Source organism: Anas acuta, chromosome 7 (genome assembly GCF_963932015.1).
Source record: "Anas acuta chromosome 7, bAnaAcu1.1, whole genome shotgun sequence".
In the NCBI taxonomy this organism is placed as follows: Eukaryota; Metazoa; Chordata; class Aves; order Anseriformes; family Anatidae; genus Anas; species Anas acuta.
This window is the reverse complement of record NC_088985.1, coordinates 31501005-31514811: the sequence shown is the minus strand read 5'-3', so window position 1 is coordinate 31514811 and position 13807 is coordinate 31501005. Positions and strand designations below refer to the sequence as shown.

Here is a 13807-nt window from a genome sequence, read left to right as displayed (position 1 = left end):
TAAAGCAAATGAGGGTCTAATAAGCTGACTGTCCTGCCTATTGAGGCAGGGGGAGAGAGACTAGAAAGTGCGCCAAATTTGTTTGCAGTGGATCAAGGCTAGCCGCCTTTGCTTCACTTTCTTTATCTTAATTCCGACTTGAAAAGATATAATTATCTAGTTTGAACAGAGCTGCTATCAAATCCTTCTCTAGGCAAGGCAGGGGAGAGCTGGAGTGGATTGCAGTGTTCTGAGCCGCTTGGTGCAGCCGGAGATAGGGAGTAATGAAGTTGTGGAGTCCTGAGATACAAAGGGCATTAACCTCATTAGCATGAAACCTTTTCTTCTAACCATTGTGGGACCCTTTCAGACTCCTAATCCCCCCTATTTTCAAAGCTTGGTTTGTAATAAAGCTTTTAGGGTTTTTTTTCAAAGCTAATGGCATTCTCTGAAGATTTTATTGCTGTTACGCTACATAGGACGCTTAATTTTTTTCCCTCTCTCCCTCTTCTCTCCTCACTTTTTTTTTTTTTTTTTTTAAAGGAGGGGAAAAAGTATATGGTTCCTGCAGAAATAAGCCTTTTATCAAGATGGGAAACAATTTCTAGGAAGGCCCGAGTCTGCTGTTCAGCCGCGACCCGTTTAATGTTTGCCCATTTGCATGGGTTTGAAGTGGAGCGCAGGCTAACTTGGGCGAGGTGAGCGAGGGGAAATGTGCGCCCTGCTTCGCTGCCCGACCTGCACCGTCAGCTCTTCGGGAAGGGGGGAAGGCGACGGGAGAAGTTTACCTTGGGAATAGCTCCACGAAATAATTAGCCCGGGTTTAAATGGAAGGGACCCGCATTGCGACATGCGTCCGAGCCCTGCCTGGGCCTCTCTCGTGTTTGGAGCGCCGGTGAATGGAAAGTCACCGGGATTGTATAGGGAGCGATGGTTAAAAAAAAATAATAAAATCGGATTTTTTTTTTAAATAAAAATTTGCATAGTACCCGATAGAGCCAACACGTGCACGGAATGTCTAATCTTAACTTTTCAAGGCAGGATGTTTAACAAAGCTCGTATTTTCGCGATGCATTGTAACTTCGCCTTATCACAGTGTAAAGGGTAGTCAGATTGTCCTAAATTATGTCCAACTAGCCCCCCTGGATCCACGGATTAAGAGATTAAAGGAGACCACTGGGCAATGCCTCCTCTTTCCCCTTCATATTCCTGGTATGATAATTGCCTAAACTGATTTGCACTTTCACAAAAGCTTGCAGGATTCTTTGTAGCTCGAACAGAGCAGACGAGGTTTCTCTATCAATGGAAATAAAACTGATTAATGCAGTCTATCAGGCTAAGGAGCAAATGAAGCATGAAAAAACAACTGTGTACCCCCAGAAAACCAGCTAGTTTCCTCAAGGACCCAGAACAACTTTTTTTTTTTTTTTTTTTTTTACTTTTTTTTCTCCCCCCTAGGTCTTTAAGGCTGGAGTTTTCCGCAGAGCCCAGAATCGCTCCCGCAGCGGCGGGGACACGGGCGGCTGGGGCGCAGCCTCTGCAGCGACCTGCGGAGGGGATGTCAAAGACAAGAGCAGGGAAATTAAAAAAAAAAAAAATCTTTCCCGCAAAATAAAATACATATTTCTGCAAAGGAAACCCCCTGCTGCAGCAGCACTCTCCCTTTCTACCGGGCTGTTGCTGCGGACCAGCCTCCCATCGCGGCTCGGGTTCCGAGCGGGGAAGGGGCTGGCTTTGTTTTTCTGTGTCTTTTTTTTTTTTTTTTTTTTTTCAAGGTGTTTATTTACGGCGAGTGGGGCTCTGCGGCTTATTTTTAGAGGTCTGTTTACAAGCGAGCGGCTTCATGAAGGCGATGCGCCCGTGGCCGCAGGAATGCGCTGCGCGGCTCCAGCGCCCGGAGCGAGAAAAAGTCTGGGGAGGGGGGGAAATAGATGGCTCCAAATTGTAGGGCATATTGATAAATCTTTATTGACAAAATATTGACAATGACATACTTCTTGGAAGTATATAGCGTGTTAGAATTCTAACAAATTAAACACAAAACACAAAAATATTTACATTCTGGTATAGAAGACATGAAGGAAACATTTGTCACTTTTTTTTTTCCTTTTTTTTTCTTTTTTTTTTTTAGTAGCTCTATGATCTCGGAACGTTATAAGGTCAGTGCTTGAAAATTGCCCCAATGGCCATTAGGAAAAAAAAAAAAATCAATCCGCGATTTTAAGTCCTTTTTCTCTGGATCCTCTCAGCCTGGGAGGTGTCCCCACCGCCAAACCTGGTGGCAGGGTTTGCGCTTTAGTTGTGGTAAAAAATAATCACCGGCCGTTTTCACGATGGGGATATAATTGGAGAGGGGAGGGAGAGGGGGGGTAATTTAATTTTCTTTTTTTTTTTTTTTTTGGCAGAAAAAGTTATCACCAGCCCCAGCCCCCCCATCCCTCCCCTGCCCCCCACCCTCCCCCCCAGTGTTTGTCCATCGGGAAGGAACTCTATGCTTTGTTACTGCTACTTCATTTAGCTTTCACAAACACTTTGACGCCAGAAGTTATCATAAAATGTTTACAGACTGCACATTTCTCGTAAAATAAAATTAAAAAGCACACAGAACCTGTCTTAAAGGGAGAAAAATTACAATTCATTTCTGTCTTTAGGAACCGGGGTATTTTTTTTCAATTTTTTCCTCTTTTTTTCCTTTTTTTTTTTTTTTTTTTTTTTTTATGCCCAGACGGCTTTACACATGCAATTCAAGTTTCTGAAACAGGTGTGGGTTTTGGCTGCTTATGGAAATTTCTCTTTTAAAGACGGAAAAAAACTGTGAAGTGCAAAAAACGTCCTGCAAGGTGGTACTATTTCTTTCTCTCTTTTTTTTTTTTCGTTTTTTTTTTTCTTTTTAAGATTTTTTTTTAAGATTTTTTTTTTCCGAATTTTTTTTTTGACGTTACGTTTTTAAAAGTGGACTGCGAGAAACGGAATACCTGTCAATCACCTCGTCCCGGAGAGTTTTGGCTCTGATTGACAGATCCCCTTTGCCAGAGTTGTGCCAGCGGTGCCCCAGCCCGCACCTCTCGCGGTCTCGCCCTCGCTCACTCGCGGCTGCCCTCCCAGACGGGGATGGCGATTTGATGAAGAAGATCCCGGTGTCCCTTCCCCGCACCGCCACGCCGGGGTGTGTGAGCCTCTAACACTTTATCTCGGTGGGGTGGCTGGCTTGAAAAAGTCCAAAAGTGCCAGTTCGTGGTTTTTTTTAATCGTCCGACGTGACGTCGATTTCTTCTGGACTGGCTTGTTTGGTGGCGATCCTCCACCGGTTAATGTGATGAGTCCCTTTTTTCTTCTGTTGTGAGTCTGAACCTTCCTCCTCCAACTTTTGCCGCTTGAACTTCGTCCTCCTGTTCTGAAACCATACTTTTACCTGCGGGACGAAAGGCACCGCCCGTTAGCCCGCCGCCCTCTACCTGGCCTCTACCTTGGTCCGGGGACCCCCGCACCCCTGGGACCACCTGAGCACCTCCAGACACCTGCAGCAGCCCCCACACCCCCCGCAGGGCCGCGCAGTTTCCGCGCAGGGGTGCGCGCAGTGCCGCCGGCCGCCTCCCCGCACCGCCCGCCACGACGGCGGGGCGCCCCCCTGTACCGCTCCCCCTGGGGGCTGCGGGGCTCCAGCGGCTGGAAAGTGAGCCCAGGGATGCTCCGGGGACACCGGGTCGGTTGCGGGGTGTCCCCCGCACGGGAGCCCCCGGCCCAGCACGGTAGGGCACGGCACGGCGCAGCACGGCCACCGGGAGCGATGCGCACAGAGCTCAGCGAGAAGCTCGGCCCTAAACGGGGTGTGAGGGTGAGATCTTGCTCTTGGAGAAGTGAATAAAATGAAACCAAACCAGACCAAAAAAAAAAAAAAAAAAGGCCTAAATTAAAAACGTCCGGCGCTGCCCCGAGCGCCTCCGCAGGGCTCGCCGTCCAGGAGCGATCGTCTGACGGCGAAACCTGTCCTAAATGCCGTCCTAAATGTCCCCCCGGATTTGTTCAGCCCCGAATAAATCTGACTTAACCATCCGGCAGCTGACTTCAGTGCTTTAATTACAGATAGTATTGATCTGGGAGCTATCTCCAGGGCTGGCCACACTCCTCGTAGTGGCCAAAGGTAAACATTTTTTTTTTTTTCCCGAAGCAGTTTAAACTCCGGTTCTGTCTGAAAGTGCCTGATAAAGGCCCCAGCGAGGGGGGAAAAGGGAACTGGAGCATTTTAATAAGCTGGTTTAACCCGCTTCGCTGCCTCTTCAGAACAGAGACCTGCCCGGCCGGACACACATCTCTGCTGCATTTTCATATTCTCCAAAAGTCCCCCATTAAAAAGCTGAGCGGGGAACAAGGGGTGAGTTTAATTTGCTTTTAGTTTGCTAATTGAAGGGGAGGACGGTTCATTTCTGCACGCTGATCTCCCAAAAGGGAGCTCATTTGTAGGGGACTGGGGGTTTGACATCCGGACAAAAGACCCCAACCAGCTTCGGAATCAAGCAGCACAAAGACCACCTTAAATACAGCTTTCCAGTGGAAATAAGCCTGTGACCGGTCCCTTGTTCGGAGAACCTCATAAAAGTGGCGATCCCTTTTTATTGTTTTGTTAGGGAGACATTTTAAAACAAAAGCTCCAACCTCTTTATTGCTTCCCCCACGAAAAGGAGTTAAAAAAAAAAAAAAAAAAAAAAAGTGTTACAACTTAATCCGCCCGGAGAACGCTCTGTTTACTGGGAACTTTGAACTAGGCTGCGGCTGGGTATTATTATTATTTTTTTTAAAGTACAGTGCCCCATACTGTAGCGAAGACAATCCCCATCTGGAGCCCTCTCTCCACGATCCTCCTGGAAGGGCGCAAAACAAAAGCCCGGCAGCGGCACCAGCAGCACCACCACCACCACAACAACAACCCCCCCAAAAGCCCGGCCTCTCTTCCGGCGACGAGAAAACCCCGTGGAAAGCGCCCTCGCCTCGGGGCCGAGCCGTCGGGGCCAGGCCGTCGAGGGGTGCCCGCCGAGCCCCCCGCTCCCCGGCCGGCCCCGAGCGCAGCGGGCTCCGCTGGAGCCCTGGACCGCGGCCAGGCGGCGGGGGGGGGGGTGAGGGTGGGAAGGGGGCTCATTGCCATCCGTAATTTCTCCGCTTTTATTTTTAATCGTCGTACCCTCCCCTGCTCGTTCCTCGTTTCGCCTCTGCCGGACCCGGGGCTGGAAATGAGCGCAAAGCTATCCAAAAAAAAAACCGCATTTCCATCCCGGGATCCAAAGAGGTGTTTTGTTTTGTTTTGTTTTTCCTTCCCCCTCCACCTTTTGTTTTCTGGGCTTTTTCCCTAACTTGTAAATATTTTCGAGGGGCACACCAGGTTCTCAAAAAAAAACGAGCGGGGGCTCGCGTTTGCCATCAGCGGATCGCCATCCCCGCTGCTCCCTTCCCACGCCGGGGTCCCTGCGGTGGCACCCGAGCTCCGGGGCTTCCAGCGGCCACCCCAACGAAGGCGATGGCCCTCAAAACCGAGCGAGTTTTTATCACACACAGCCACACGGGGTCGAGAACCACGTCGCCCCCACTTCGCGGAGGCCTAAACCTCCGCACGGGGTTTTTGTACGAGGTTTTCGCCCCCGTCCCCCGGCTTTTTCGCTTCGTCCCCGGCCGCAGCTGCTTCCCCTTACCTGAGTTTCCGTGAGGCTGAGGCTGTGTGCCAGCTGTTTTCTCTCTGCTCCTACTACATAATGGTTCTTCTCAAAGGCATGTTCCAGTCTCAGTAATTGGGATGGGGAGAAAGCTGTACGGATCCGTTTGGGTTTCCTGGCCAGTGCGTTGTGCAATAGGAAGCTCTCCGGGCTGGTTTCATTCCCTGGGCAGCAGGGCAAAACGGGGATTAGCAAAACACCTTCCCCAAAAGCACTCGAGAGGAGTTTTTAGCGCAAGAATTTGGGTCTCCCACCATTACCCGCCGGAGAGCTCTGCCTCTTCTTTCTCCCTCCCTTCCTCCCTCTTTCTCTCTCTTTTTCCCTTTTTTATTCAGAAAGCGACTTTAAAAAATATTATTTCGATAACTAGGTGCAAGAAATAAGTAGAGAAAGGAGAGAATGGGGAGAAAATCAAATCGTAAACATGAGGCAGGCAGCACTATTAAAAACACACGCAAAAAAAAAAAAAAAAAAAAAAAAAAGTAAAGGAACTGGCCAGAGCCCGGCTGCGGTGTCTGCGGCTTCATCCTACAGCTGCCCTGCTCTCTCTCACCCACGGTATCTCTCTGTGTTTGTTTGCTTATTTATTTCCTGGGAGGCAGGGCAAGGCTCCGAGCGCGGCCCCGGCCCGGCCCGACCCAGCACGGCTCCGCTCCGCCGCCGGGCCCCGCGTCCCTCTCCGGGGCTTCTTTCTCCCCTTCGCCCCCCTCGTCCCGGGGGGGGGACAAACTTCGGGGAGGCCCCGGTGTGCCCACCGGAGCCGGCCTGCTGCGGAGCAGGGATTTTTATTTTTTTTTCCTTTTTATTTTTTTTTTTATTTTATATACATGTATTTTTTGGGGGGGGTGGGGGGTCGCCCTCCCGGCTGGCCCCTGCATCTCCTCAAATCGGTCCATCCAAGGTGGAAAACCCACCGAGGGTCTCTCCCCGCAAGTGCCTTAAAAATCGTTGCAGCAGCAGCAGGAGGAGGGTGTGTTTGGGAGCAGGCTGTGGCTCAACACCGGGACGTTTCCGCCTTTCATCTCCCGCTCCTTCCCAATCGCCTGATGGCTGTGACAAATAATTTGGTGAGCGAAACCTGTAATTTTATTCTGCGAGGGTAATAATCCAGCTCGTATCTCGGTCCGCCTGGCTTCGGGGAGAGCGGCTCCTTTTCCAGCCCGGCTGCAGCGGCTGCGGAAGGCCAGGGAAAAAAAGGGGCTCGCAGGTGGTTTGTTTTCGTTGGGATATAACAAATAAAATTTTAAAAAAAAATAATTAAAAAAAAAAATCAGATGGAGTCCTCCGAGAGGAAGCTGATTTTTTTTTGTTTGTTTGTTTGTTCGCTGGTTTAACGAAAGAAGCAGGGACTGGACCCATTACGGGAGGAAATCTTCTCCCCCTTCGGAGAAGACGCTGCCGGTCGCAAAGGGTTAAAGAAGGGGGATTTTATTGATTGGGCGCCATTGGGTTTGGTTCTTTTCCCTCAGCTGGGCAGCGATCACTCGGCAGCCCGGAGGCTTTCCCTGCCTGCACCGGCCCTCAGTCCCGGCTCTCCCGGCAGCCCCAAATCCTCGGCTCTCTCCTGCGCTGGGCTTTTATTTTTATTTTTTCCCCCCTTCTCCTTCTTTGGGCTCCGTCCCAGCCCTTGCTGGGGCGCCACCCGAGCACCCCTCCCGGCTTTCGGGGTCGCTGCGGAGGTTTGAACTAAAACACCCAGGCGGCTTTTCCAGCCCCGCTTCTTTCGGGGAGCAAAAACCCGGGGAAGCCGCGGCCGGCCGTTCCCTGATCTTGCTCGAGGGGAACCCAAACCGAGAGCAAACCCGCAGCCGAGCCCGACCCGCCGGGCTCCGACAGCTCCCGGGGGCCGGGGGATGGATAGGGGCCGGGGAAGGGCTGGGGATGGACGGGGGAAGCCCGGCCGCAGGTGGGAAAAGGGGGGAGAGGAAAAGTTGCACGTACCTTGGAACCTCTGGCCCAGATACCGGTAGCGGTGTATTAGCCAGGGGTAGAAGGTGGAGGGGTCCCTCTGCTGCGAGGCGAAGAGCGGGTGCGTGGAGTGCGAGGCGGGCAGCGGGTGGGCGGCCAGGGCGTGGGGAGGGGGCACGGGATGGACCGGCACGGCCGGGTTCGGCGGGTGCGAGACGGCCTCTGCAAAGACCAAGTCCGGGTTGGAGTAGACCCCCCTGCCGGTGGAGTGGAAGCCGTTGAGAAAAGGGTTCATCGGGCTGGAATTGGCATAGCTCAGCGCCGCCGGCCGGATAGGATCCTCGGAGCGAGACGCGGGCAAGGGGCTGTCTTTGGCCACCAGCGACTCGATGGTGAAACACCGCTTGGGTGCGGGCTGAAACATGCTGCCGCGGCGAGAGTCCCCGAGCGAATCTCTGCCTGGCTCTCTGGTGCGCGGGAGGCGATCCGGGGAAGTTTGCAGCAGGGAGTGACTTGAGGAGGGATAGATACACACATAAATAGACAGGGGCTGGAGGAAAGGAGGCAGCGGCAGCCAGCGGTACCCAAAAGGGAGACACACGCACGCACACACACACACACACACAAGAAAAAAAAAAAAAAAAAGTTGCTGGGAGAAGTTTCCCTCCTGCAAGGAAAAGGCGGTCGCCCCCCCCTCCCTCCCTAAGTCCAAAGACAATCCATGGATGTGATCGGCCCCTTCACAAGTTGTGCAAACGATTTGTTAGTTCATGAGCCTAATTAGTGCTGGGATCACATAAACAGCTTCCTCTGAAGCCTGGTAAATGGCTTGATGATTGGTCGCTATTACTCGCCTTGAGGTTGAAGGGGGAGACTCTTTAAAGTGCGTCAGAGGGGAGGCGAGCGCCGGGCAGCGCCATCGGGAGGGATGGAGCCGCGGATCGGAGTGCGCCGGGAGCGCGCAGAGCGGCGCGGGGGGAGCGCGGCACCCGCCCGGCCCTGCCCGCGCAAGCCCCGCGCAAACCCCGCGCAAGCCCCGCGCAGCGCAGCGCGCCCCCGGCTGCGGGCGACCGAGGTAGGGGGACGGGGGCGGTGCGGGCTGGGGGGGCTCCGCATCTCTCCGCGGGGTGCGGGGAAGGGGAGGGAAGGAGGAAAGCAGCGCGGCTCAGCCGGCCCCCCCGGGGGTTACCTCGGTGTGCACGGAGCCCCGCCGTCCCGGGGGGGTGCCCCGCTCGGAGAAGGCGTCGTGTGCCGCTGCGGGGTCGGGCTGCCCTCCTCCTGCAAAGTTAGCGGTGCCCCCCCGCACGGCGAGGGGCCGCAGACAAAGCGCAGGGCAGCGGCATGGTGCGAGCCGGGCCCCGCCGGGCGCTCCCCTACGGGACAGGGGAGCGAGTCTCCGGTCCCGGCCCTGGCCGGATTTTCGCGATTACCTTTGGGTCCGGGGATGATTTTAGGGCTGAGTTCTCCTCCTCCCATTGGCTGGGGCCGCGGAATAATTATGATCACATCCTAATACTCTTGGCTGGTGCTTACTGTTTATTGGTAGTTAAGGATCTATTATCTATTCATCAGCCTCCCATTTTTGCCAATTACATTCTTCTAAAGTGAAGTACCAGCAGGTATTTTGCACATTTACAATTAATGATAAAAAATCTGGCGTGCTTTAAATCTATTACGCCGCTGTGTAATTTATCTTAAAGATGCAGAATTGCTAATGTAAATTAATGTTTCTGTCGAACCGAGGGGACGGGGGGAGGCTTAAAACCAGCCCAGCGTTTCTTTCCTTCGTTCACGCACTTTGTTTTCTTTTTCCTTCCCACTTTATCCACAAAGAATCCGTTACTCCGCCGCATTAAACCAGGCTCCAAATCGCTGTCGAAGCGGTACCGGGAAGGTCCTCGCTTCTTTCCAGTAAAGGGCGAGCTGAACTCTGGGCGCCTTCCCCGCTCCCCCGATAGTCGATATTTTTAACACGACAGCAAACCGGGCTAAATAGATGGGACAAACAGCGCCGGGCACGCGAGGATGCCGGGTTTTACGCCTTTTGTTTAGGGACGCCTTTCCCTTTGTGTGCGCCGCGCTGCGCGCACTCGGTGCGGGGACAAGTTCGCTTTCCGTGTAAACATAAATGTGCTCCCCGGCCCGGAGCGGCTGCACCTACGGACACCACAGACACACGTGCATGCGATGGCAAGGACGAAGTGAGAGAGGTGCTCGCAGGGAAGGCGTAACTCAAGGTTTCTGAGGATTTTGCAGCGCGGTGCGGCTCTCGCACGGTGGGGAGAAGCTCTCCTCCCGGCCGCCGGGCGCAGAAAGGCACGGCCCCGCCGGGCTGAGGCGGATTTGCCCCCTCGTGTGCCTTGGGAACAGCCCGAGGTTCAACTTTTCAAGTCCCCTCGCCCCTTTTCTGCAGCACCTCTCACTGAGCCGGCGGTACCGCCAGACGGCTGGCTGCGTTGGAAGGAGCCAGGCTCAGAAAGTGCCCTAAACACGGCGGGTGTTTGGGGTGCTGAACCCGGTGGGATCTCGGCTCCTGAGCACCGAAAAGAGAAAGAGAAACTTTTCTTTCTCGTAGGAAGAGACGCGATCTGCCTCTGCGTATTTACACTTCCCCGGGACTGCAAAATGAATCTGAACTGGAAAAAAAAAAAAAAAACTTCAAATATTTTTTTCCTTTTTTTTTTTTTTTTCCTTTTTTTTTTTTTTTTTCCAGACATCCTGAGATAATCACAGGGCTGCTTTGAAAATTGCGTCGAGCAGTTCGGCAGCCGGGGAGGGAGGAATTACACCCGTGTGAAAACCAGCCTCACCGGCACGCACGGGGAGCAGGGAAAAGCGGCCAAAACGCTCGCTCCTTTTCCCTCGCCCCTCTTCCCTGGGAAATATTCGCTAGGCTGAAATCCCCTCCCGGAGGGGGTCCCTTCGCTCTCGGGTGGAGAGGGGAAGGCCACAGCTGCTGCTCAGAGGGAGCAGGGACCTGGAGCTTCCCCTGCCCGGCCCGGCTCGGCCCGGCGCGCCCCGTACGGCGGCTGTGGCCACTCCGCTCAGCGCCCTGCTCGCTTGCTGTGCCTGCTGTGCACATCCATACGTCCCTATACATCCCTATATATCGATGAATGTGCCTGCGTGCCCACGGACAGAGCAACCGCAGGGAGCAGAGCCTGGGGAGCACCGGCTCCCTGGTTTTGTCACGGAGAAAATAGGCCGGGAATGGTCGGAACAGAAACCAAGAGGGCTCGGGATGGGGTTTCCCTGTATTTTCCGCATCCCCCTGGTTCCCCATGTCACTCTTCAGCCGTGTCCCGGGGCACCTCCCGCCGCTGCCTGCGCTGCCCGGGCCGGGGCCGCTCGGTGCCCACCGGGGCACGGCTCCCGCAGCTCCTCTCGGGGGCTTTGCCGGCCCCGCATCCCGACGGGCCGCTCTCCCCTGTCCTCTTGGCGTCTACAAGGAGAAAATCTGGCAGGGGCTCCCTTCCCAGCAATCCCCGATCTGCTCCAAACACACTTGGAGGCAGCCTCTCTCGGAGGGAGGGGTGCGCTACATTCGCAGTCAAATTACATGGCTGGCCTCAGAGGCAACTCGCTTCGGATTTCCAAACTAATACTCATCTTTTAAAAGCCGAGCCAAGAAGAAAATGCGAGGAAGGCCTCAGATGCGGGAGACCTCGGGGTAAGGCGGTTGTTTACGGGCTGATCCAAGCTGAACTTTGCCGGGTGGGGGCTGGCGGGGAGGAAAGTTTCAGCCTGCACGGAACTTTTCTTGTTCCAGGCTGGATTTGTCCGTCCCCGCTCCCCTGCTCGCAGGGAGCTGTGTCCGCAGCGGGGCGGAGAGGTGGCACAGTCGGGTCGTGCCTGGAGAGGGCTTGCGTGAATTAGCGGGGTTAAACTCACAATTTAATTCCGTCCTGGGCATCCTAAAGCCCAGGAGGTAGGGCCGAGGGTGCTGCAAACCCTTCACAAAAGGGCGCTGCGAGAAGGGAGAGAGGAGAGCCGGGGCCGCGCAGCGCCGGGCCGGGTACCCGGAGCCCCCGGGGGCTCCGACGGGCAGGTGGATGTCCTCCGAGGGGGTCTCGCTGCCACAGCCCGGCTTTCCAGCATGGATAGCAGCCCTAAAACTCTCCGTTCCCATTATTTTGGCCCTGCCGTGATGGCCCAGCCTTAGCAGCACCTCCGAACAGGGGGATGCGGCGGGGACAAAAGAGGAAAAAAAGGAGGCGTCGGGTGGCGACCCCGGGACTCACCACCGGGTGCCGGGGGAGCGGCTTTCTGCCGGCATCCCGCACCGCCCGGCCCCAGCGAAGCCTCTCCGGGCCCGTCCCGTCCCTGCCCGGGGCTCGGTGGCGGCGCATCCGCGGGCCCGGAGCATCCGCGGGGCGGCAGCGCCCTCTGCCGCCGGCAGCTCCCTTCCGCGGAGCCCTTTTTGCGCGCATCAGCCGCAAATTTGCGCGCCCCGGGCCGTCGCCGGTCCCCCGCGGAAGGCCGCTGTCCCGGCCAGCCTCGGCCACAAGCAGCAGCGCCCGTCCAAAAACCCCGCAGCTCCGGGGATGCTCGCAAGCCACCCAACCATCCCCTGCGCTTTTTTTCTTCCTTTTTTAATTTGATTTTATTCTTCACACCTCGTGGCTCGTTGCACGCCGTTGATGACAACGCCGTCGTGCGCTCCTGGATGAGGGGGGCGTTTTAAAATTATTTTTTTATTATTTTTTTTTTTTCCCACCACCTGCCGGCTGCGTCCCGGCGGGGCACCGGCAGCCGGGAGCTGAAGGCGCGGAGGTCCCGGCTGCCCTGCGAGCTGCGTGTTCCTGAGGGCATCTCCACTGCGAAAGCCCCGATTCTGTCACCAGGGCTCTCTCGGGATGGGAAGTCACCAGATTCAAAAACTCAACCGAGACCCGGGGCAGCGCTGCCGGGCAGCCGGGGCCGCACCAAGAGGGGGCTCCGCGCATCCCGGGGGATCCCGTGCGGGCAGAAAGGTGCTGGGGGAGCAGCGGTGTGTGCAGAAAAACTCTTGCACCTGATGCTTCTCTCGGTGGAAGGTCCCAAAGGAAAAACGAGAGTCCCCCTCGCAGTCCCTCTCTGCACTTGGGCTGCTCCGCACCGGGGTGCACAGCATCCATCCTCTTCCCTGTGCGGCCAGCTGCTGCCCTCACCCTCTGTGCCCCCACCCCGGCCCAATATTTCCCCCCCAAATTAGTGTTTCCCAGCTCCGGAGCGAGCTGTGCGGCTCCGGTGCGCGGAGTTGGTTAAGAAAAGGAGTTTTCCTGCCCTGCCCGGTGCCCGCCGGTTCCAACCCCAAAGCTCCTCCAGCCCCGGGGCTCGGCCGCCCGAGGTTTGCCAGGCGGCGGCGATGGCACCCGCCGGGGCTGTAGTTGCAAACTTTTCTCAACTTTCCTCCGGACTGAATTTACCGCCGTCGAAACGGAGAGGAAAAAAAATAATTCTTCAAAAGATTCATTTTCTAAGGAAAAATAGAAAACTGCACTATCAATTAACATTAGCTCCGCTCGGCACTTTTCGTTGCTATTGGAGTGCTCTGAGTTTCTCCTCGAGACGTTGAATTTTGTTAGTGTTGCCCGTGTAAAGTGCTCCCAAAGGGCCCGATCCTGCCGTCCCGCCAGGGCATGTTTGCTTTTCATTTCACGGCGCGTTTTGCTGGCTATCAGGGAGGGTCGTTGCTATCTTCTGCGGGATCGAAGAGTTTTTATGCAGCGCACGGTGCCATGCGCTGCGGCTGACCCTGCCGGGGGCAGTCCCCGGGGAACCCCAAATGCCATGGGGCCGCTTCTTCATCCTCACCCGGCAGCTGCGGACCCCGCAGCTCGGTCGAGCCCCGCGGCAAGTGAGCTCTGCCCCGAGCCCCCTTCCCCTCCGCCGTTAGCTCAGTGGCCCGTTCGTTTCTGTCTTCCCTCTCGCCCATCGGCTGGCGAAATTCGGGCTTGCAAAGAGCTGAGGGCATTGCGGGGGGATTTATTCTGCACCCCTCACCACCACCGGCACCACCTCCAGGCATCTACCTCCCGGTGCCCCGCATGAGGCCGAAGGGGTTTGCAGTGAAGGAAGCGGAATAACTCTCAGATAATTCTCCAAGCTTCCAAAGTACAGCGCTTCGATATTAGCACGTTAAAGTGTCCTTTAGTGTAGTAATCAATACGGATTTCATTGTAAATCACGATTTATTTATTTTTTTCGAGGACATGAAGAACGTAATTGCTTGCAGT

General features: G+C 55.2%; 1 protein-coding gene and 1 long non-coding RNA gene across 6 annotated transcripts in view; one reads left to right on the top strand and one right to left on the bottom strand.

The window, feature by feature from the left end:
* Positions 1-1921: 1921 nt before the first annotated feature.
* Positions 1922-9025, bottom strand: EMX2 (empty spiracles homeobox 2). Of its 2 annotated transcripts, none has more exons than XM_068688837.1 (4): positions 8779-9025; positions 7623-8101; positions 5661-5845; positions 1922-3391 (listed from the first exon to the last, which is right to left on the bottom strand). In XM_068688837.1, the coding sequence occupies exons 2-4, from the start codon at positions 8011-8013 to the stop codon at positions 3224-3226; spliced, it is 744 nt and encodes a 247-aa protein (XP_068544938.1). In that variant the 5' UTR covers positions 8014-8101; positions 8779-9025; the 3' UTR covers positions 1922-3223. The 2 variants fall into 2 exon arrangements, with proteins under 2 accessions (XP_068544938.1, XP_068544939.1); XM_068688838.1 differs by having other exon boundaries at positions 7623-8139; positions 8779-8902.
* The window catches only part of LOC137859592 (uncharacterized), a 38205-nt gene continuing 32861 nt past the window's right edge, over positions 8464-13807 (top strand). The window contains exon 1 of one of the 4 annotated variants that reach the window (XR_011098408.1): positions 8464-8664. This is a non-coding gene — a long non-coding RNA (uncharacterized lncRNA). Of the gene's footprint in view, positions 8665-10318; positions 11260-13807 lie in introns of those variants that run through there. The other 3 variants (XR_011098407.1, XR_011098406.1, XR_011098405.1) reach the window with 3 other exon arrangements.

What these genes read in the sequence shown, in the direction of transcription:
- EMX2 (XM_068688837.1), bottom strand. Translation starts at nt 8,013, where the DNA reads ATGTTTCAGCCCGCACCCAAGCGGTGTTTCACCATCGAGTCGCTGGTG. An exon ending in TCTGGGCCAGAGGTTCCAAG is followed by an intron (nt 5,846 to 7,622) that starts GTACGTGCAACT and finishes CCTGCTGCCCAG; the next exon opens with GGAATGAAACCAGCCCGGAG. An exon ending in TCAGCCTCACGGAAACTCAG is followed by an intron (nt 3,392 to 5,660) that starts GTAAGGGGAAGC and finishes TTCGTCCCGCAG; the next exon opens with GTAAAAGTATGGTTTCAGAA.